This window comes from Pygocentrus nattereri, chromosome 6, assembly GCF_015220715.1.
Source record: "Pygocentrus nattereri isolate fPygNat1 chromosome 6, fPygNat1.pri, whole genome shotgun sequence".
Lineage (NCBI taxonomy): Eukaryota > Metazoa > Chordata > Actinopteri > Characiformes > Serrasalmidae > Pygocentrus > Pygocentrus nattereri.
Genome location: NC_051216.1, coordinates 41,634,299 through 41,659,298, shown reverse-complemented (window position 1 = coordinate 41,659,298; position 25,000 = coordinate 41,634,299). Strand labels below are relative to the sequence as shown.

The following is a 25,000-nucleotide window of genomic DNA, read 5'->3' as shown; positions in this document are numbered from 1 at the left end:
TTATTTGAGGAGCAACCGCATTCTTTACAATAAACCAGTGGCTGATTCCAAGATTTCAAATAAGTTCAAATACATGTTCTCTCATTGGCCATAGGAAGTAGGGGGTTGGGCAGCTTTCTGGTGGGTTAAACCAAACATTCTTACAGACCAACTCGGGCCTGAGGGGTCCAGTTTGAGTAGCCCTCTATAGACTATATGTGTAGAAAGCATCTAAATAGTAGCAGAATACAGACAACAACTTTTCAGTACACCAAACCTTTTTATTTAAGTATGAAAAAAAGTATTTTGGTCAAAAAAAATGGGATATTATGGATATTATGAGAAAAACTGATTACAGCACTTCCAAATCAATATCACTCAACCAGCACTATCAGACTGATGGATCATTCATTATACATTTTTACACCCCAAGTAAGGGAAGGAGGGGACAGAAAGAAGATTTCAGATGGAGTCAGGACTGAGTTCTGGTTGCTGTTCTGGTTCTGGCTGATCTCCATTAAGGTTCTAATAAGGAGCAGCCCTGTCTGCGGCATCGCGGCTGGAAGACTAACTTTCAGCTTTATTTTGAGCTGATCAAAAAGCACCACTCTAGCTTGCTTATCCGAGATGACAGTTCATAAGGCGCATTCTGGAGCTAATCTGTTGCAACAGAAAAAAGCCGAGCAGACTGACTTTCAGATGCCTTGATTAGGCCTTCGAGAGCAACATGCTGCCTTTCAATTGTCCAGAGAAGGAAACAAACATCTTACTCGATTAAAGTGATAATGAAGTGAGCAAAATCCAAAAAACTACGTGAAGTATACAGCGATGCTGAGCCCTGCTGGTGACATCCCATGAAAATAAAAATAACGCGTGGCCACGACTTAGTAAGGCATTGGAACGAGATAATTAAGTCGTGGCCACGATTAGTAAGGCACTGGAACGAGATAATTAAGTCGCGGCCATGACTCAGTAAGGCATTGGAACAAGATAATTAGGTCGCAGCCACGAGTGAAGTGTGGGAACCAGATGGTGCCTTATTAAGCTGGGGTCAAGGCTTAAATATCTCATTCCCACAACTTACTAAGTTGTGACCACGTATTAGGATCTTGTTCCCACGCCTTACTAAGTCGTGGCCAAAATTTAATTATCTCATTCTCACGGCTTACTAAATCGTGGCCATGCGTTATTTTGGTTTATATAAGATGTCACCAGCGGGACTCCAATTAAGTGCATCGTCACTGTCTGAACAAGCTTGCGTCTCCATTTTTATTAGATGTTTTTCCTATAAATTGAAAGATAATTTGAATATTTAAACTACGTCAAAATGTCCAGACAAACAGACCAACAGAAAAGTTCCAAAATGATTCTCCTTTCTCCTGTAAAGATGCTTTTTCAGATATGGTTTTGTTCCAATAGCAATAAGAAATAACAGGAATATTCAAATCAATTATAAACCTTGCTATCAATTAGTTTGCTCAACAATGCTTATGTCTCCGTCTGACATCTTATTACAGCATTAAGAGAAAATGCCGATGGAGGAGACGGCAGCGTACGGTCCGAAGAGTCAAGCACACCTTGCAGGACCTCATGACCGTTACGCAAGTGCAGAAAAGAATCTGCATCCGCTGCAGAAGCTCAGCATGGTGAGCATCTAAGACACTAAATGCACAAAAGCCCAAAGAGCATGTCACTGTCTGCTTTTCCCTCAGCTTCACTTGGTAAATAAAAAAATAAACAACGCTGGCTGAAGGGATGAGTTTGTATTTTGAAATCGCTCTTCTAAACTGCTGGGTAAGCCACGCTAGGCCGTTACCATGGTTACTTCTTGAAAACAATTATTTTCTCTGCGTTTTTGGTCTCCTCTCCAAGGTCACTGAAAACTGAGCTTTTGGAAAATCTTCTGCAGAACGAAGATTTTTAAAGGGCCGTTTTCTGTTTTTTTCTACTGCAAAGCGCTGGCTGAGTGTACCTGCTATTGTGCCGTGTTGAGCTTCAGGACTCGGGCATCTAACAAGGCTGATAACCAGGCTGTGGTCAGAAATATCAGGTTTGAAGTGGTTATGGTGGTACTGACCACACAGGCTCTAATTAGTTTAGCTTTGCTTTACTGTTAGTGGAAAAATGTATTTGTTCCTTTGTTGCTTCTGTTTTAAAAAGTGTTTCCCAGCCTGAAGATTCGTTTTCTTGCCAATTACAGGACTAAGCAAAAGTCAGACATCAATAATCATAAAACTTATAGAAAGAATATAAATATCATTAATGCAATAAATAGTGATTTTATGCATGTTAACATGTTCATTTAACCATTTCCAAACCTCTGCTTATGGCAGTCCAGTGTTATTCTACTTATCATCCATTAATCTGTGATAAAAGTTATAAACAAAAAAAATGCAAACAAGAGATTCTTGTTACTTTTTACTAGATTGAGGTTTGACTGAATTTAACTTTAAAAATATGGACACGTGGTCAAGATTATCAAGATAAAAGCTTTTAAAAAGCTTGTTTAGGCGCTTTTGTACAGTATTGTGTGAAGAGAGAAATCCTATTTCTAGTTTCCTTTTTTTGATAAAATAATGTTCAATATTTGTCAATTACTTAAAAAAAACTACTAACTAAACTTTTCCCCCTAGTTAACTGATTTCAATTAATCATATTGGACTTTTTGACTATGGACATATTATTTTTTGGTCAATGTCCAAAAAATGTATTAAAAAAACGCTAAATCAAAATCTCAAGAAAGATAAGTTTAAAGAAGAAGGCAAAAAAGTTCATGTAAAGAGATTTTATCCCGAGCAATTTTCTACCATTTCTATTGGTCCACTCATTACAAAAATTGCACAGAATCTAAAGGGCAGCTCACGTGTTTAAATCCCGACAGTGAAGAGACACAAATAATGATAAAAAAAGCTCGTCATCCACCACTAATCACTCAAAACTGATAGAATTTAAGTACAATTTAAGTACTGCATACGATTCTCACTACAGCGTCTACATGAATGACAGTGTGAATGATAAACAAACGCTTCTCTGTAAAGCGAATGACCTCAGGAAGGTCCTGAAAGTCAAACAGAATTCAAATCCGTTTGCTTTTTAGACACCGAGAGAAGAAGAACACGCGAGTGAGAATTTTCACATTTTCATATAATCTCTAAAGCCGTCTTCTGCTGCTCGTCAGGATGCTGATGAAACTACAAACAAAGATGCAAATCCAGATAAGGCCAGCTAATAAAGTCCAAACATTTACTCTCTGTTGTATGTACAGCAGAAATGAACGCATTGCTTCAATGTGGCTGTAACACATACTGAAATCCAGCCATAATCCTGTGCTGAACACTGACGATCCAGCGCGTGAGCCACGAGCTGTGTGTGTGTGTGTGTGTGTGTGTGTGTGTCTTGCAGCAGGAGTGTGTCAAGCACAGGATATTAAAGCTGTCTATTCTAATCACTTTCTTACACAACTTTGCCCACTTGCCATTAACCACGCTTGCATACTCGATCAGCTTTTGGGGGCGGATTAAAAATGAACTCGCTAGCTTTTCTTTTCTCTCTCCTTTTTTTTTTTTTAATCAGTGGAGCGGTGATCCCTAGAAGGCAAATTGAAGGCTGCAGAGGGAGGTGGGGGGTGTGTGTGTGCGTGTGTGTTTGGGGGGGGGGGGGTTGTGGAAGGGTGAGAGGACAGACCTTGTGACATCGGCAAATCGGATGGGGAAATACAGCACTCTGCACTTGGGCCGGATGAGCTGGTCCAGGCCTTTGGGCCGGTGGTCAGGCATGGTTTTCATGAAGGTGGAGATAGAGGACAGGAAGGAGTCCATGTTGAAGGCTGAGTTGAACAGCACCACGTCCGCGACCAAGCTGGAGGGAAGAGATGGAGGGAAAGGAAGTATTATGTTAGATGAGAGTGAAACGGTGTTTATTCAGGTTCAGCTTTTAGAACAAAAAAAAAAAAAAAAAACTTGCTAACTTCTTGTATTATTATAATAGCAATTACAAACTTAATGTAATGATAATGTAGAACTAATACTGCAATAAAATAAAACACAATACCAATACAACATGAGAACATCAGTGCAGTGCAGTGCAAGAACACCTTTACTGAAAATTCAACGAAGAGTAAGTTAGAAGAATCACTAGCGGCTCCAAATGATCGCGATTCTTAGTTTAATCGCAACGTTATAGTCCAGTCGAGGTTTATTTATATAGCGCCTTTTACAACAGGTGTTGGGTCCAAGTGCCCATGAGCGCCGCCAGTGGTAACAGTGGCAAGGAAAAACTCCCTAAGAGCGAGAGGAAGAAACCTTGAGAGGACCCAAGACTCAAAAGGGGAAGCCATCCTCCTCTGGTCGACACCGGATTACAGCAATTTTAAAGATATATGAAATGCTATACTGCTAGCGTTTATGCTGCAATTCAGCAAGTGATAATAATTACAATAATTAAAACAATTACTCACAATGAATCAAATCTTTTTATGTAGTTAATTGTGATTAATCACACAGTTTTGCGTCGTTATGTGCCCAGGTTTGACCCTAAACTTTTCCATTTGGTTATAGTTATATCCTTAATAACCTTAACTAGAACATTACTTCCATCTTGTGAATGCAGTGGCAGCATGTTCTAAATAAGGAGTGCACGTATTATAGCGTCTCAGAACTGGCTTGCGCTACCATGAATCAGCCACTGTTAGGAGGCGTGGGTTTAAGGTAGGAGAGACTTTTATTTATATAATTTATACAGCCAATGACTCAAATCGTCTGAGACCATAGCCTCTCGTGGATTCTTGTTACAGTGGAGGAGAAACTAGAGCTCCACTCTGCTGTTGCTTTTGTTAGTTTGTTGCTCGTTGATTTTTCAATAGGTCTTCGGTGCGCAGTATCCAGTGCAGTCTGCTGAAGGTGTGAAAGGTTTAGATTTAATTCTATTTAAAAGCTGTATTTGAACAGGACGGCTACAACGGCCAATTCCTTAATGGCAACATACAGTGCACTGCGGCTAGCCTCCAGCCTGAAACTACTATGGGTGGTTCATGGGGTCAAACTAGAAACATATATTTTAAAAATTAATGACAGAATTTTTCATGTGTCTGTAGTATTAAGGCCATATTCATAAGGACACTTTGGTGTCCATATATAAAAATAAAAAAAAGCATATATTGACCTTGATTTCAATGAGAGCACCGCTTAAAAAATAATGCAACACTTTTACACAGAGTGATTTATAGTAGAAGGGTAAAATAACATTAGAAGTCCCAGCGTGAACTGTTATCCACTATGCTAGCCAACCACTCCTACTAAGGCCACCACTATCTTTTTGGTGCAGACTCTGGAAACAATCAGAAAACAAGTTTATTAAGTTATTAAAATACTGATAATTCAATAATAAAACATTGATACTTCGTGTATCAATACTACTTTTTCCACACAAAGTGTCGCAATACTGTGTTTTACCGTTTCTTTCTACTGCCCTAATTATAGGTGCATTTTTAAACCATTTTAATGAATTATTAAAGGCTCTCCACACATTTCTAAAAGCATGAAGGTGGGATAGGTCAATGTGTAATCCTCTCTGTACCATTAGTAGGACTCTGGCTAGCAGTATTACCCACTTTCTGTTTTTTTATTAACTTTTAATCATAAATTAATTAGTTTTAACTCAACGAGAAACACATCCTCTGACAATTTAATACTCTCTACGATCAGAAAGAGTGCCCAAATACTTTTGCCAAGGCACTGTGTACATTGACACCTACATTTATTCACTTTAATATTTCATTATATATGAATGTTTAATTAAACCAAAGAAAACAATGGAAATGAAAGCACTGCCATGCAAATCTCAGATGCACGGTCAACATATTATTAGCAATACTGAGCAAAACCAGCAATACTAATTACATACAATAAAACATAAAAGCAACACAAATTTTCAACACAAATTAACACCGATTTAAAGTGTGACTCAATTAGCATTCAAATTAGCAGGACATAAGCCATACGCTTTTAAATGTCACTACATTGTCATAATTATAAACAAGCACAGAACGTAACTAAGCAAACAAAGTGGATCTGAACTGTTGCCCTGACAGACAACTATCATAATGCATAACAATTACACAGTAGCCTTAAAGACTTGTGCTTAATTGCCATATCTAGATTAATGAAGATATTATGAGCTAAAATATCTGGGTTCTTCAAGAGTGAGAGCTCTATTATATACACCATAATTAACCAGCCAAAACAAGGCAGCTAATGCTTTTAATGACAAAGTAGGCCTATTTAGTAGAGCACAGCCAAAGTCAATCTGCACCGCTATGAAATTCTTCATTGTACTACTGCGTGAATATTGCTCATAAACTTGCGGGTAAGAGAATATACACTTTACTGGAAATTTACCCGACTGTTTGACCTCAATATAAACCACAACGGGTCTACAGCAATACTGACACAGAAGTAAACCACCATAACTAGGCGATGTATGGCATTACCATGACAGAATCTGGTTGTAGCCATACTGAAAGTCCCTCTCTTGGCTTTTACGCATTGGGTAGATGAGTTGGTTTTCATGAAAGTACAGGATCTTCTTCAATGAGGCGAGGTCTGGTCGCAGGGCCACCAATTCAGCAAGATTAAGCACCGAACTGGTAAACAAAATCCTACCGGCAAGAGAAAAATGAATCAAAATTAAGAATAAGCATGATGATCATGATATATGGATATCTTAGTATCTATTAACCTACTCGGATACTGACTGAATGAATGACTGACAAGGGATTCAGTTTTCAGGAGACATTTCTGAAGAGATTCGATACAAGATCACCCATTTGCATAAAGGAGAACATCGGAGAAAAATAAGTTAAAAACAGAGTTTTAAACCATTATTAACCTCTTATTCTCCAGAGCATGTTTTGATTTGTCCATTTGAACTTACATGACCCAACCGTAAGGCAAACTATTCAGATACTGCATGAAATAAATGAACATTCTTATTTTATTTATTTATTTTTTTTTTTTTTTTTAAGCTCTCCTCAAATTAACAGAACATGTGTTTTATGATCACACACATTGCTACATACAATTCACTGCTGAAAGCCAAAAATCTTAAGACACTTTGTATTATTTTATAAAAACAATTTTTAGAGAGCAGATCACTGAAGAGATGCCGTCGGTTTACAGTTTATAGCCCAGATTTGTGGAAAATTGGGTCGACTTTCAGTAGAGAGAGAGAAAAAAATGTGAGTTCAGCTTCTTTTATTATAAGGGTTTAAAATAACATCTATTTAACTGGAAAGAAGACAGTCACTGCTCTCATATTACACCCACTTTTTGAACGTAGCTTATGAAATATGAAAGTTATGAAGAACATGAAGACGTGCGTTCTGGAACCACCGGTGGTTCCAAGGAGTTTAAGAGGCTACATATTACTTTAAAGTAAGACTACCCTTATGAAGTGTTCATGAATGGTTGTTAATTAGGTCTAAAAGACCTCACAATCCTTAATAAACATGCACAACACAAACAAAAAGGGCAAGAGTTGCCTTTTCTTTGCCTACTACTGAACTCCTCACTCATTTATATTGCTAAACCTCAGACTTTTATGTTTACTGATCTTCTTTTAGTTCATCAGAAATAATAGCTCACTTTGGCCCTTTTTGTTGATGTGACATAACTGCTTATTAATGGTTAATAAAGTGTTTATGAACTAACTAATCACCATTAACAAACTATTTTTAAATCATTCATATACCTTATTCAAGCGTGGTCATACTGTAAAGTGGTACCCAGTATTGAGTGATATAGAGAACTGGAACAGCACTTGTTGCAACATCAGAAAAACACATCAGCTAACAGTGAATAAAAGCAGTACTCAAAGCAGTCAAGCCCAACTTTTGCTTCAGCTCTTTAAAAACATAGGAAATTGACTGCCAGAGTTCTCAGAATAACAAACTGACTACACCCAGATCTCAGCATCTTTAAATGTGTGTCGGTTTACTTGGATGGTAAGAAGCAGGAACCGCAACAAACTTTGTACATTGAACTTTTTTTAAGGTGTGGGAAAATACCTGCAGATTTCTTTAAAAAGCTGAAAATAGGTCTCCTGAAAAACAATGGAAGGAGTAATAAAGGCAGAGTGGACACAATACAAATTGGAAAAAATATATATATTTAGTTGTAGAGGCAATTTTCTGTTAAATATATATAAATATTTTCTATATATACATTTTTTCCTGGCACTGAAAAATAAATGAAAAAATACCTCAACAGCTGTTCTGCATGAAAATGAAAGAAATCAATAAATGTGTTGTATAATAAATGAATGTACAGTACTGTATTAACACAACCTCATGGTAAGTGACCTTAAACTTATTGTATGTTTACATCCTACTTAACCGTAACATATCCTGAGCTTCACAGCTGCACATATGTACATAAATTTGCTGCATAATTTAAAACCCTATATATGTTTACGTCTTATAGCTCCTTATAACAACAAAAAAACTCTATACTATACTACTGTGACTTACTATACCATGTCCAATGCTTTAACCTGTTACTGTGCAATAGTAACAGTATACAGATATTTACTTGTCTGTTATTTGTTAGTATAGTTGTCTATTATGTGTGGAGGCACCACAAATGCACTGTTTTTTAATCTCATTATACTCTGTGTAGTGACAATAAAAGGAATCTTGAATCTAAAGAGCAGGTATAAAGAATCCTGTTCAAAAGACTGAGAAAATAATATATAATGTCATTTATTTGGGCAATGAATGTTTAATTAAAAATGATTTAAATACAATTTAAATCTAAACAAAAAACTAAAATTAGAATAAGAATAAGTTAATAAATATAAACGAACAAAAATAAATAAACAAACAAACAAACAAACAACTTATTGAGGCGGTTCTGTGTGTGAGCATGTTAGCTTAACCATTTCCAAAGCTCTCCTAAAGGAAGCCCAGTGTTCACCAATCCAATATTAAGATAGAATTTAAGAAATACATACAACGGCTTGAGCGCAACAAGAAGTCGGGAACCAAAACCTGCCTTCTTCTGCGGTCTTCAAACCAACATATTAATAATTAATGTTTTTAGTGCATATATTACGCAAAAATCTAATTTTCTGCAGCTACTTTTGCAAGGTACTGTAAATATTTGAAACAGAAAGTTAACAGTGTACATGCAAATGTGTCACTGTACTGTGGGTCAGCTGGTACAACACAATCTAAAACACAAAGATAAATCAGTTCTAATGTTAGCTGCACACAACAAATATATTATGTCTATCCCGGATTTCATTTTTATTCATACCAACATAAACAAATTTATTAACTGGGATATTCAAACTTTAAAGATGTTACATTATAGAGTTGTAAGAAAATCCTCAACATTTTTGTCGTTTTTCAATTTTTGACAGTTTAAAAATGCCTGTTGGCCTTTACATCGTATGTAAATTTTATAAAGAATGGACCAAAAGAAACAGCACAAAATTACCTGGAAAAATGTCTGGTTCCATTGACTTAGATTAAAAGTAAAGTAGGTTTTTTTTTTCCTTCCCCTGTAAAGTTACAGGAGTTAAAGTGATACACACATATATATATATATATATATATATATATATATATATATATATATATATATATATATATATATATATATATATATATATATATATATATATATATATATATATAGTCAAATCAGGGGTTGGTTCATATTCACCATATCGCTCCACACTGATTCAGATTCAGTTTAAAAGTTAAAACACATAAATATTTATTGTGTAACATATGTTTACTTTCTTCTCGGCTGAACTAAATAAATAATGGCTGAAGATTTCTTTTCTTCAGATACATTTACGGCAGTAACAATCCAACACGTAACATGTCACGTCTATAAATAAGTAAACGTCTCGTCTCAGATTGCTAGGTTAGGTGCATTACTGAGGGTCAATAATCAGCCCTTTGGGACACGCAGTAAAGGCCTGGTCCCGGCCTGCGTTAAGAGCTTTTGGGAGGGGGAGTCCATGAGCTTTTGAAGCTGCGTCGCTCATCGCCCTAAATGAACCCAACCCCCCTCGCCGCGCTCCCTCTGTCTCTGAGCCTACGCTGCCTGCCTGCTAGCTAGTCTCTTTGAAGTGGTGAGCCCGCAGCTTCAAGACCATGACAAAGTCTGGGCTGAAGCTGCATTCTTACGCTGATCTAGGACCCTCCTCTCCTACACAAACCTTAACCTCTATCATTACACAAGATGAGCTGCAGGACCAGCCTCAGATCATTAAAACAGGCCCAAGTCTCTGTGGCAGTGTTGACGGATCACAGTTCCATCCCATGCCTTCATCAGTATCTATACCAACACAGGACCCTGAAGTGCAGCAGATGAGGGTTCACTATTTTTTCGCCTCTATTCCTTAATAACGTAACGTAAACTGTCCAGGGAACGCAGTCCAGCACTAATGAAACAGAAGGTCATGCTTAAGTTTCCTTTGAACTTGAGCTGATGAGTGAAACCGAAATTTGACACGTCTTTTCTGTTTGATTAGAAACGCAGGTGCGTACCTACGTGTCTATGTATGCATCAGCAAGGTGCTGAAGGTATTAAAGGGGAACTCCAACATTCGTTTTCCAAATTTCTGCATGAATCAGTCATTAACTACAATGACTTTTTGCAAACAATGTTTTAAAGCTTCAAAACGTCAGCTGTGGAAATACAGTAACAGTCTGTAACACTTGAAGAAATGCTGACAACTTTTTTTCTTTCAACTTGAGCTAATAAGTTGTTGTTACCTGACAACTGACAATATAAATAAAAAAAAAAGCTTAAACTTTTTTTGCACAAAATTGTAATTTTTTTGTGCCAAATCAGAAATTTAGACTTATTTCTTTACAATGGTTGCAACAGAAACCAGTGGTTGCCATGTCTACTACACTAAAACCGCCCGTAAACCTACACATGTCATCTGAGTATTTATGATGGTAAAACAGTGATTAAATATTTTTCTTTTGGTACTACATTGTTGTACAATGCTTGTATGTACCACTGGGAAAAATAAAAAATAAAAAAAGGGTTTTAGGCAAAAATTTTACCATTTTGTTTAATATTTTCCAGTCTTCATAGCCTCTTATTCTCCAGGGTGTATTTTGGTTTTTCCATATATTGGCAAATTATTCAGTAACTGCATGAAATAAATGTAATTTTTATTTTTTTTTTGTAAAAACTCCTCAAATTAACAGAACATGTGTTTTATGATCACACATATTACTATATGCTTACAAGTTACTGCTGAAAGCCAAAAATCTTATGATGCTCTTTGTATTATTTAATAAAAAACTATTTTTAGAGAGCAGATCACTGAAGAGACGCCATCGGTTTAGTTTATAGTCCAGATTTGTGGAACAATGGGTCGACTTTCAGTAGAAAAAAAAATAGTGAGTTCAGCTTCTTTTATTATAAAGGTTTAAAATGACATCACCACCTATTTGGCTGGAAAGAAGAGTTACAGCCTCATACGACGCCCACCTTCTGAATGTAGCTCACGAAATATTAAAGCTATAAAGAATATGACGAAGTGCATTTTGGAACCACCGGTGGTCTCAAGGAGTTTTAAAGTTTTAAAGTTAAAAGCATTAAACTCTTCAGACATCTGGTTCCTATCACCACCACTGTGAGTTGGTACGTTTCTTTAGAACAGAGAATTCCATATTAAACCACTCTGAGGGACTCTGTCTCTCAACAATTAAATTATACATTTCCAAAAATGGGTGGAATTCCATTTAAACTGAACATCAAATTCATTAAACTGGCATACACGATTTTCCTCGAAACAGACTCAAATATATGTCCGTAGCCTTGACAGAGATCATAAAGATAATGAGCATTCTTCGTTAGTTTTTGGTTCACCATTCATCCCATTTTATCTGAACTCTGTAACTCTGTGAAAGTCACCAATTCCAAGCACTATACATACACGCCCTAAAAACGGGCACAGGTTCAGAATTTCTGGTCGTTACAGTTTCCACTACGGCCCAGAGAGGTGGATTCCTCTTGTGGAATTTTGATGCTGAAAGAAGTCCGAATCCCACAGGACAGAGAAAATGACTGACTTGTATTTGAAACATGCTTCCCCAGGCCCGAATTCCACTGCGGTGTCACTGTGTGGCCAAAAGCTAGTTCTCTAGAAACGGAGACAGCTTTGCAACGACTCTGTTTCCTTTCCTACAAGCAAGAACGGCAGACAAAGGCTGGTTATGTCACTCATTGTCATTTACTTACACCCAAGTATACATCTTGTGTGTGTGTGTGTATTTTTGTACATTATATATATATATATATAAAAATTTGGAAAATGGATGGAATGGATATATATATATATATATATATATATATATATATATATATCCATTCCATCCATTTTCCAAACCGCTTCTCCATCAGGGTCGGGGGGGAAGCAGGAGCCTATCCCAGCGGTCACCGGGCAGAAGGCAGGATACACCCTGGACAGGTTGCCAGTCCATCGCAGGGCATATAATATATATATATATATATATATATATATATATATATATATATAGATATATATATAGATATATATATAGATATATAGATAGATCCATTGTTCTACGAACACCAGCAGCTTCTTTGATTTGCAAGTGTTCTTCTTGTACTTCAATTTTGTTTACTCATGTTGACTGGGGGGAAAAAAAAACACTTTGATTCATTGATCAAATGATTCATTCATTCATTCATTCATTTATATATTTATTTACATAATTTATAAATGCCAGCTGCTGTTTACACACACAACATTATTCCTCCCACCAATGTGTAGCCAGTCAGCCAGCAACAACAAAAAAAAATGCAATTTAACAGTACTTTATATGAGTGCATCTTAAAATTAAAAACTACTTTTTACTCATACTGGAGTAGTTTGTTCAAGACGTACTTTCACTTCTACTCAAGTGTGTTCTCTCCTTACAGTGCGCTTCTGCCCGAGTTTAGTTTTTCAGTACTGTTTCCGCTTGTCGGCTACATTCAATTACTGAGAATCTTCCCGCTGGTGATGATGTATGTCTCGAGCTCTAAAATACCATCCTTGAAAGCAATTTGTTATTGGCAGACGCAGGATTCCACTCTCTTGTCACAAGACCATAATTGTCGCCCACCATTTATTTCCAGCACTAACTACTAACCGTAACCAAACCAGATGTTTCAGGTCCAAAAGCAACCTGTAGGACAGCAGACGTGGTGGGTGGCTATGTTACTGTGTTTGCTTAGTCAGATTCCTAATTGCATGAGAGTGTTTTGACCAAAAAGGTGCCGTTTTGGAAAGATCAGCGTTGCTCTTGGCATGCTCGCGCTGTAGAATGTTTCCCCTCCTATAATTACCTTTGGGAGCATGAGAGGGACTTTGTGAATTATTCATTCGGCCCATCACTGTTCATTAAGCCCGACTATGTGCAAATATGGTGCTGGCTCAAATGGCTGTAATGATGATATAGACAATGGGTGTCTGTAGCTTACTCACCAACTCGGGTCCCACATGGGTTATCCTAAAGTAAGGCTGGGAGCTGTTTATTTTAACGCTTTCTTCTGCACATGTAGAGCACAAGAAATGACAGCGCTTGAGATTCGCACAGGGTTTTCCCCACCCACCTTTAGTGATGAGAGGGAGAGAAAGTCCCATCAGATGCCTGTCTATATGTGTGTCTATGGAGGAACTACAAGTAATGTCAAGTTACGTCAAATTCGCTTCGTGGAAGCTCCGTTCAAGCTAGCGTATGTGTGGTCTTCGCTGTCTACAGACTTCCCGGGTGAAACCCAAAGCCTACTTCAACCTTTTCACAATAATCAAGGTTGAAGGAGGAAAAGAGAGATGACTTTGGGGGGATGTGTGAGAGAATGATTTTTAGCTCTCCAATCTTATCTCACGCCATTTGCTTAAATCACAACGTAGTATGTGCGGATACGATCCCACAGCTGGCGCAAAGGCACCGATCATTTCAACCACCTAATTGTTTAGGCAACTTATTCTGAAATCGTATAAATGTCAAACCACAACGAAGAGCTCGGAGATGTTTGCATGGCTACACTGATGAGTAAACAGATGAGGCAAGCATTTTTGGGTTGTGCGCGTATGAAGAAAAAGAAAAAAAAAAAAAAAAACGCTCTCCCTCCTCTGCAATGGAGTCTAGTGAGACTGCAGAAGTGGGGAAAATGTCCCTTGCTGACCCTGACCATTATGAGATACGCAAGAGAGATGTGGTTTTAAAGTTGTAGCAGCTAAATTTTACGCATATAATGAAGCTCGAAAATGACCATAGACCATGTGGTTCGCTTCCTATTTCACTTGACCAAAATAGACAGTGGATTTCCCCCGATACCAGATCCGTGCAGAGGATCAGGAACCAGTCATCACCAAAAAAGCATGGTTGGGTAAAGTGGGGCAACACATTTTGGTGATTGCTTCATCAGTTTAAAAATATATTTGAGCAAGATTCATGATTTCGTATACAAGCGACTTGCATATCGCTGTTGTCGGAAGAAAACCTCGGATCTCCAAAATGAGAATTTTACAGGAGAAGGAAAAAGCCTACTTTCTTTTAATGTAAGTCAATGGAACCAGAATTTTTTACAATTCATTTTGGGCCATTTCTTGTGGTCCATTCTTCATGAAATTTACACACAATCTAATAGGCAACAGGTCATTTCAAATTATGTTTAAAACTAAAAACGTACCAGCGATATCTTTCCTACAAATGAAAACACAGCACCTACTGTTTAGAAACAAAGCAGTCAAAAGTGGAGCGAGGGCAAACTAATTTTAACTCAGAACAATACAAAATAAATGAAATATATTTTATTTCAATTACATCTAAAGCACATTTTGATGAACAAACTGTTTTGCATTTCTATTATTATCTAGCTTAGGAGGTTTAGTTTTAACATTACAACTAACTTGAAACTAACCCTGTCGTGCAGAGGAGGTACATTAGCATGGGCTGCTCTCACTATGAGTTGTTTATATCACTGCTGTCGAAAGGGACCAAAAGAAATCGCCCAAAATGGCTTAGAAAAAAAGTCTGATTCCATTGACTTACATTAAAAGCAAAGTATATTTTTTCCTTCTCTTGTAAAGTTGCTATTTTGGAGATTTTTCTTCCAACAACATCGATATGCTTTAAAACGGTGCTACATTAAAGCCTCCAGGAGGGGATTTAAATGTGAACTCTGTGGCTTATACACAGAACTCAATAACTAAAAAGACTTCCAGTGGAAGTTTTTTCTTTATTTTTTCCCATTGGAAGTTTCACCTGCTTATTTTCACACAAAAACAGGTGAATCTTCAGAGCGAATCTGGAGAAATAGCTGTTGGATCTCTGTCAAAATTTTATAAACTCACTGCCTGAAGGATGAGACACTGCTTTATGATAGTTTTGAGAAGGTCTTGGATTAAAATGATATTTTTAAATCTGTTCAAGGCAGTGAGGTACGTACGAGATGCTGTAGGATAAAATAGTCCCCAAAGAAATCAGTTTTTTTCCCATTTATCTCCAACTTACCAGTGTGTTTTACCACTGTTTTAGCGTTTATGTTCATATTTAATTTACTGAATCATGCAGAAATGTTTAGATACTGGTGGAATTCCACTTTTGCCAGTTGAATGTACAGATTATATAAAAATGGTAGCTTTATAAACTGGCTATAATGGCTTTACAAACATTTTTTGAGCTGACATCTGACATCACAATTATAATTACATGTTTATGCAACAAATTAGCAACTAACCAGTAAGTAGCTTCAAAGTTTCATCAAAGGTCATCTGTTCTAATCTGGTGAGATGTTTGATCTCAGACTTATTACATCATAAAGCTTATTATTCAGTAACGACATTGACTTCCATGAGTTATTCTTAGGATAAGCTATAGCTTCCAAAACTATGGCCTACACCAGAGGTCACTAATAGGCGGACCGCGGTCTGAGTCCAGACCCAGAGGCTGTCCTACGTGGACCCGGACCTATAACCGATAAACTGGGGAGAATTATTTAATTTTGACAGGGTGGTCCTGTTTTAATCGGCTTAACTTTTCCAGCCTTTACAGTAGCTTTAGCAGGCCGGGAAATTTACAGACCAATCGCATGAGTTGAGAATATCACACGTGACGCTACTCAGCCAATCAGATCTGTGCATTACGATGAGCACTGAGACTGAGTGGGTGATGCTCACACAGGGGAGGGATGAGGGGAGAAACAGCAGTCAGAGAAGAAAGTGAGTCAGAGGGAGGTTATTTCACATGGTGAAGAAAACTGATAAATGTTGTTGAAATGTTACTGAATTGTTCTTTATTTGATTTGACATTCAGTTGTTGACTATATAAGATGTTGACATTCCTACTAGACTACTTCAGTTTACAGTATATGGCAATGAATCATAATGCAAGTTAGACATTATGATGTTCCGGACCTCTGCTTAAGGAAATTTTCTCTAACTGGACCTTGGTGAATTTTAATGAAATAGCCCTGGCCTACAGGTCTACAGGCCTACTGTCATAAAGATGCACAGAGATGCCCTGAAAACTGAAAACAGTCATTGAACATTCTATCATTTCTATCAAATGTTCTGAACAATAAAAGTGACGTTACACAGCCAGTTAACAAGCCAACAGCTTCAACAAGAAAAAAGACCACAATCTTGTAGCCCAACCAAGGAAACCAATGTGCGAAATGTGCTATTTTGGTTGCAGCTCTTGCTCATTTTGCCCTGTGGTGATTAGGCATGTTTTTTGTCCTGGTTCAGGAAAGTGACATTACTTCACAAGTACAGTGGCACCAGCTGTTTTAGTGCCTTGAAAAAGCTTTGTCAAACCAGTTGGCGAGATTTTGAATATTAGCCTGCATCCGTTGTCTCCCACACATCTGTGGTATTTTCCAGACAGGTTTCCGCCAGTTTCTAATTACATTTTAAAAATATGAGTCACAGCCTCAGCAGAAAATAATCATCACAGAAAATAATCGTCAACCAAGAAACAGTCTGCTGACCTAAATATGACAACAGGTCCACTATTAGTTGTGGTGTACACATATACTGTATACTTGGAGCCGATACAGCTTGAGAAATTACCGGGTGGACAATTCCACGATTGGGCTGCCGTTTAGCCCTAATAATAGTTCATTATTTTAACATGAAATTTATTTTGAATCATTTTTCAAAACCTGAATCTGAGACTGCATTTAGATTTTGCATATAACCATGTAAAAAAATGTGTTAACCCATCTCAGGAACAACAGCCCAACTTTTACAAGGTTTCTTGGCTAAAAAGGCTTAAAAAGTGGCTGAGAATAAGCATAGAATTAATAACAGGTAAACTACATGTTGTGTGGATTTTCTAAGAAAATAAGTGAACACGTCTGCTAAAGGGAACAATATTTAACATAACAGAAAAACAGAAAACACAAAACATAAAACGTGCCATCACTTTTGCACAGGTCACATTTCATGAAATCTTAAGCATGATTAATTAGCATCCACGCTAATGGCATGACAAGATTGCTATTTTGAAGGTTTATTTAAAATGTATTTTTATTAATAATTGACCTTTTAAGAGATCGTATTAGTCAGTATCACAATATGACTGAAAATAAAGGAAAAGAATGAGAGACCTGATGATGCAGGTTCCTGGCGAACATGTGACTTTCTGATATTTCACGGGGGTGAATGTGTTCAGATAACAGGACTGATTGAATGATGTGGAACATAATTCTCATTTTTTCACACCCTATAATGTGTTTTTACCTCAAAGAGGATGTTTCAAACATGAGATGGATTCACACTGTAATGCATTGTGTTATCATTACACTGCAATATATATATATGTCGGTTTATTAATGTTGCTAATAGATTGTTGGGAAGGACCCTTTACCCACGTTTAAAATGTCTTTCATCTTTAGTTCACATGCATATTTGTAAACGTATTAGCAGTGGAACACAAATGGCACCCTGTTCATGGAATTACCATTGTAAAGTAGTAAAAACACAAAAAAAGTTGTTAAGCTGATTCCTTCCAGTTCCACCCACTAGAAATGTCCACACTGACCTGTATGAGGGGCTGCTAGGAATAGCCTGCATGAAGTACAGGGCAGCTGTTCTGGCCCTCCAGTGCCATTTCTTAGCAGGCAGAGAATAGGTCACGCAGTCATCTACGCTCTCCTGAAGGAGGTCAATCAGCTGCTTGTGAGAGCCACCGTAAAAAGCCTCCACCAGCAAGACGCTCATGGATGAAGGGTGATTCAATCAACCTGTAACGGCAAACACAGGGACATATGTCATTATCAAACATGGAATTAAAAGAACTTCACCTGCACTTTTACTGAAATACAAAAGACAAAACTTTTTTTTTTTGAAAAAAGATTGTTTAGACGATATTCTAACCGATGGAAATACTTTAATGACTAACGAGACAGTATGAATTGGGTGGCGTGACAGGGGAATAATAAGTGGGATGTCATTAATGGCTGTATTCGAAAAAATTCGCCTACGTACAGTACTTTCCCAGACGTTTCGAGGCCGATTTCTGGCGTATGAAAAAAAGGGTTAAGTCATAACTGGAATGCAGAAAGAGGTATGCAGTGAGAAAACAAATTCAACAGCTGGCCTTTGCGAAATTCACCTAGCAATGGAATGCTGACACAGTGATATTCTGCAACCAGGCCTAGAGGCTGCCCTGACATGGAAAAGAAAGGTTTCTGGTAACTCGTGTTTTTTAACCTTTGCTCCGTTGTTCTTTAGAATATTGGTTAAAACCCAAAGCCAGCCTTTACTGGTGGAGCAGAGAGTTGGGAGTTGCGCAGATCAACCCATCATCATCATTTTTATAGACAATTAGAACAAGGGAGGAAGCTGAAGAACTCTTTCACTGGAAAATAAACTATAAATTAGCTGCTATTTTTCTTATTTATTTGGTCTGTAACTTACATTGTCCTCATGTTAATCCTTCCCCACCTTCTTATTTAGCAGATTATTTCTAAAATCGGGAAGATGTACCACTAATATGGCACTCAGGACCAGAACAATGAGAGGAAAACAAAGCTTACCCTGCTAAATCTGGCTGTATGTTTAAATACATAATAAATAAAGAACACCAGCCTAAATTGCTGGGGTTTTCCAGCCTGTAAAAAACGGATGCAAGTGGGCTTTTCCCGGCTACCTTTAACTCGAGCCCTCCATCTTACACAGGTAGGGCATAAACAAATGTTCGACCTCAAAATGGAGACAGGAAAGCGAGGGGTTAACGTCAGTGCGCTTACCCCCACACAGTGATGCGAGAGGGAAACCCCGCTGTACCCGACTTGACAAGCTAAAGCAGCACCATCATGTCTCTCGATGGATGCTGAGTCATTTCTGAACTTTTCTCGAGCAGGCTTTGCCTTTTGTTAGCATCAGTAGGTGCTTAGCTCCACTGAGCTGCCGGTTCAGATCACCCCTGGCAAGGCCCGCTGGAGGAGAGGCATACAGGTCATAGGCCAAAGCTTAAAGATAACTGAAGGTAAAATTCACCAAAAGTTTGGACGTATCAGAGAAAGGTGTGCAAACGTGAAGGTTAATGGAAGCCGAAACCAACGGCAGACCCTCCTTAACCTCACAAAGAAGTATTCTTGCTCCCCGAGGAGACAGGCAGCTATCTAATCTGCGTTATTCCAGATGAAATGCAGGATTCTGTGAGGGCAGCTTTTGCGAGACGCAGCCGCAGAGAAGAAAAATACTCCAAGCAAACGCGGCTGACACAACCACAGGGCGAGCGCACAGGAACATCACATCATCAAGTGCCAGCACCAATCCCGACGATTAAACCTATCAGTGAGAGCGAGTCTCCTAACGGTGCCATATAAATGGCCATGAAGGGGGGGAGGAGGGGTGCGGCTAGCATGGCACTGCCCAGCGACAAGCATCAAAAAACATGGAGCGCTGGAGCGTGTAAGCCAACACTCGACACCTCATTTTAACAGCCTCCAGCCATCCGGGATGGTCTTCGGAGCGTGTGCGTGTGCGCGCGTCCCATCACGCACAATGGGGTCTGACAAGGCATGAGGAGGCCTAAAGTGATGTGGTCTTTCTGGAGGGTTAATTCAGCTTGAATGATATATCCGATTAAATACTCCCCCACAGTGGAGAGAGCGGCAGGCCAGAGCCAAGCCTGATAACTTGAAGAATATGGCTGAGTAACTTGCACGAACAAGAGCCTGTACAATACCGAACAGCTGCACGTTTCCTAACACGACACATTCAAGTACAAGCAGGGCTGAAAGATTTGGGGAATATTTCTGCGATCTTTCTGACTAATATTGCGAATATCTTCTACAAATTAAGGCTCAGGCCTGCTTTTGTTTTTTTACCAAAAAGACCTGAATATCCACTTTTTCTGGTGGTCTGACCACTGAATATAGTGTGCTAGACTGCGAGTAAGTCATGGTTGTGATGTCACAACACATGGAGGTTTGATAGCTTCTGATTGGTCTAACTCACCTACAGGGAATTCACAAGCTTTGTTATGTGGTTAAATTTCCCCAAACGTAAAACAATGTTGCTGATAACAGACTATAATAATAATAATAACAATAATAATAATAATAATAATAATAATAAAAGTGCAAAAACAACTAATCTTTCAGCCCTTATTACAAGCATTTTAATATCACAACACACACACACACAAATACTCTGATATCATTACTGAAACTACTCAAATACTCTACTATCCCACAGGAAGAACCGCACAGCTAACTACATCACATCACACTTGTAACTACAGGGAGATTCACTGGAAAAAGACCCCAAATATTATGTAATAACTCTCTCTAGGATGAAGCAATCTGAGCGAAACAAGATGCAATGTGCACCTCAGTATACGGAGCTTCGAACAAGCCAGGATGCCCCTGCATCGGAGCGATGAGGTAGGCGCCGGACAGCCGTCGTGACGTTTAACCTCCGTTTGCAACGTCCAGCATTGCATGTTGTAATGTAACTACACATACGCCAAGGCATGTAGTGGATTCCTTTGGTTCGGATGGCTTCATCCTAATGGGAGTTACAACAGAATATTCAGGGCCTCTTTCGAGTGAATCTCCCAGTAGGTAGTGTAAAACCTAGCAAAGGCACCGCTCGGTCAGTTTTCACTTCTGCAGTCATTGTTATTAATAACAATATATCCAATTATATGTTTCATATAAGCTGTGGTATAAAAGCGGTAAAAGTGTTGAAGCGACGTTCCTCCGTTTCGTACTGTGGGAAAACCACTGTCTGAAGAGAAAGGTAGAAATCTTTGGTTCTGCATTAATGATTAAATGATTCTATTATTTACTCCCTTTTTCTTTGTTGTGCACTGCTGACTGTTTATTGTCGCACTTTTAAAGGCTGGACAAGCTACGTGCTCATTGTGTCCCATGAATTTCAAACTCACGGCAGTGGTGGCTGGACACCACCAAGATCAGAGACTGACAGTAGGCTTACAATCAGATTTCTCACATTTCGTGAATGTTCATCACCCAGCTATGACAATCGAATTTTAATATGTGCATCTTATGCGTTCGGTTTACAAGACCCTCCCCAGCGTATAGCATGCAAAAGAAGTAAAACTAAGTAAACTAGGTCATGTGATAAGATCAGCAACCACATGGTAACGACACATGATAACCGCAGAGGCAGTACAGTGTTTGAGTAGTTTGAGTACGGTATATCTAATGCTGTGCCAACATCAGAAGCCACCATTCGTTTGATTTCTAGTCAAAACAGCCGTTGAGGAAGTGATTCATTCTCAAGTGTCAGAAAACAAAATGTAAGGAGCCTCAAAAACTAAATATAACGTTACATGCTGAGTACGCAGCGCAGGGGTTTTCAATAAGCATTCAATAGGGTCCAGTTAGAGAAATTTCCTCAAGCAAAGGTCCAGAATATCATAATGTCTAACTTACATTATGATTCAGTGCCATATACTGTTTACTGAAGCAGCCTAGTGGGTACAGTAGATCAACATCTTATACAGTCAACAACTGACTGTCAAATCAAATAAAGTCCAGTTCAGTGATATTTCAACAACATTTATGGTCAGTTTTCCTTCTTTCTTTTTTTTAGGGCAGACAATGTGAAATAACCTCCCTCTGCCTCACTTTCTTCTCTGACTGCTGTTTCTCCCCTCGACCCTCCCCTCTGTGTGGCGTCACTCACTGGAGTCTCAGTCCTCATCATAATGCACCGATCTGATTGACTGAGTCGCAACATGTGTGATATGTACAACGCATGCGATTGGTCTGTGAGTCACTCGGACTGCTGAAGCTACCGTAATGATTAGAAAAGTTGCGCAGAGTGAAATAGGACCACCCCACTGAAAATAAATAATTCTCCATAGTTTATCGGTTACAGGTCCAGGTCCACACAGGACAGCGCCTGGGTCCGGACTTGGTTCGCAGTCCGCCTATTAGTGACCACTGATTTAGGGTGTGCACTATCTAATTCTTCGTGGGTGACTCGCTCTCAGCTTTCCAAACAAATCTACAGGGAAGTTTTACATCTAACATTTTCTGCTTCTCACCATTCAATTAATCTCAATTACAAATTCAGACTCGTCACTTTGTAAAACCTTCGACATCTCAGGTGTTCAGTTTTGGTGTTCTACTGCAAAATGTCCTTTTCTGTCCGTTTCCTTTATTCGGTAAGGGCTTTTTCACAGCTACACATCCTTTCAGGCCCATAGCGTAGCAAGAGTGGAGCTTGATTTTCTCTTTATGCTTTAAGTACTTTTTACCTGATGGGGATGGGGTGACAGTTTTGGTGGCCTGATGTGTTGAACTCTAGTTTTGGAAGCTCTTCTATTGACTTTTCCCTTCCTTATGCAAATGGGTTATCATATATCTAATCCCCTCCTTTAGCTATTTTAGATGCACACGAAAAAGAAATTCACCAGGCAGGTGAGTTAGTTTGGGTAGCTGTTTGTGTGAATGTGAGTGACTGCATGAAGGCAAGTCAGCAGAACCTTGATGTCACAATGGTCAGTAACTATTGACCGATTTCTAAATTGCCGTTTTTAGCTAAATTACTGGAAAAGGTGGTGTATCATCGGCTTCTACCGTTTTTAGGTAATAACCACCTTTTATGAGATTTTTCAATCGGGTTTTAAGGCTATGCTCAGCATGGAATCTGCCCTCCTTAAAGTGACAAATGACCTCTTGCTTATTGCTGATTCAGGAAATTGTGCCATCCTTATAGTATTGGACCTCTGTTCTGCTTTCGACACAGTTGACCATAACATACTTATTGGGCGCTTAGACGAGTGGGTGGGGATACAGGGAAGTGGTCCTGAGTTGGTTTAGGTCTTACCTGGAACATAGAACATTTTCCGTGAACATGGGCAACTATTTCTCCTCCTCTGCAGACATGTCTTGGGGTGTTCCTCAAGGGTCCATATTAGGGCCCATCCTCTTTTCGTTGTACATGCTACCATTGGGCCAAATTATTAGGAAGCACAATGTTAGCTTTCACTGTTATGCGAATGATATACAGTTATATCTTCAGATTAAACCTAATGACCATGGCTCACTAATGTCCCTCACAAATTGTCTTGAGGTAAGGAGTAGTTTCTTCCAGCTCAGAAGCATTGCAAAGCTTAAGCCTTTTCTCTGTTTCTCTGACCTGGAGAAAGATATTCATGCCTTCATTTCTTCCAGACTTGATTATTGTAATTCGTTATATATAGGGATTAATCACTCTCTATTGCAACGTCTGCAACTAGTCCAGAATTCTGCTGCCAGGTTACTGACTAGCACTAAGAAAAGAGACCACATTACTCCAATGCTCGCTTCTCTACATTGGCTACCTGTCCAGCACAGAATACAGTTTAAAGTGCTGTTTTGTTTTTAAGGCACTAAATAAGCTTGCCCCACCTTATATTACAGACCTGCTAAGACCCTCAACCTGTCAACGTTCTCTTAGATCATCTTCTCAGAACTTGCTGACTGTTCCCAGGAGTCGGCTGAAACCTAAAGGTGATCGTGCATTTGCGGTTTATGCTCCGAGACTTTGGAACAGTCTTCCGCCCGATATTCACCAAGCCACTTCTATCTCTGTGTTTAAATCAGGTCTAAAAACATACTTTTACAAACTTGCATTTGAATAGCAGGAGATTGTAGTGATGTGAGGTGCTGCTAGTTTTCTTTCTCTCTTTTTTCTAAGCTCTTTTTAAATGTTACTTTCGTTACGTATTTTATTTGTTTTATTGTTCTTAACCCAGTGGGGATTGATTTTATATACAGCACTTTGGTCAACTCAGGTTGTGTTTAGAGTGCTTTATAAATAAATTCTTACTTACTTACTTACTTACTTACTTACTTACTTAAGTCTCCTGAAAAGAATGGAAGCTGAAATAAGAGTGAAGAGTGGAAAGACCAAATATGGAAACATTTGGTATTTTATTTAGCTGTTAAGGCTTCGGTGTAAGTTTCTGCTAAATATGTTTTTGCTATTTTTCCCTACACTGACTAACTTCTGCTTAACAGCAGTAAAAAATACTAATAGCACAGTAAATATATTAAATATTTAGTACCAACACATTTACGTGATGCCAAAAAAAATCATCACCATTATCCGCTTAGTCCAGATAGGGTAGCAGTGGGGAGAGCAGAGAATCCCAGTCATTTTGCGAAAAAATGTAGCTTTTAAAATACATGAAGTATTTTTAATGCATCTCAAAGCACTGCAATCACAGTTTTGATCATTAGTCACAGTTTGAACCACTGTTTTGATTATTAAACGCTGTCTCATTCTTTCCAAATCACTGCTGAGAAGCAGTAAGGATGAGCGAGTCACCTGTGATGGTATGAAACTGAGAGATGAGACGAGATGCTGTAATTTCTGTGCTTTCCTTTTCTGCTTCGGCCTACTTTGAATTTCGGCTACGGCTGAAATTGCGCATTTTACAACCTGTTTACATGAGCAGACGAAAACCTCAGCGGAACCGCACGGCGTTAGCATGAATGAA

At 38.5% G+C, this 25,000-nt stretch overlaps 1 protein-coding gene across 3 annotated transcripts in view; it reads right to left on the bottom strand.

Moving 5' to 3' along the window:
• Positions 1 to 25,000, bottom strand: part of gtdc1 (glycosyltransferase-like domain containing 1) — a 75,100-nt gene that overhangs the window by 45,003 nt on the left and 5,097 nt on the right. For 2 of the 3 annotated variants that reach the window (XM_017715521.2, XM_017715519.2), the window contains exons 2-4: positions 18,071 to 18,272; positions 6,467 to 6,634; positions 3,664 to 3,837 (exon numbers count right to left, since the gene is read on the bottom strand). In XM_017715521.2, coding sequence (XP_017571010.1) covers positions 3,664 to 3,837; positions 6,467 to 6,634; positions 18,071 to 18,249 — 521 coding nt within the window. In that variant the 5' untranslated portion in view covers positions 18,250 to 18,272. Of the gene's footprint in view, positions 1 to 3,663; positions 3,838 to 6,466; positions 6,635 to 13,503; positions 13,525 to 18,070; positions 18,273 to 25,000 lie in introns of those variants that run through there. The other variant, XM_037539658.1, reaches the window with a different exon arrangement.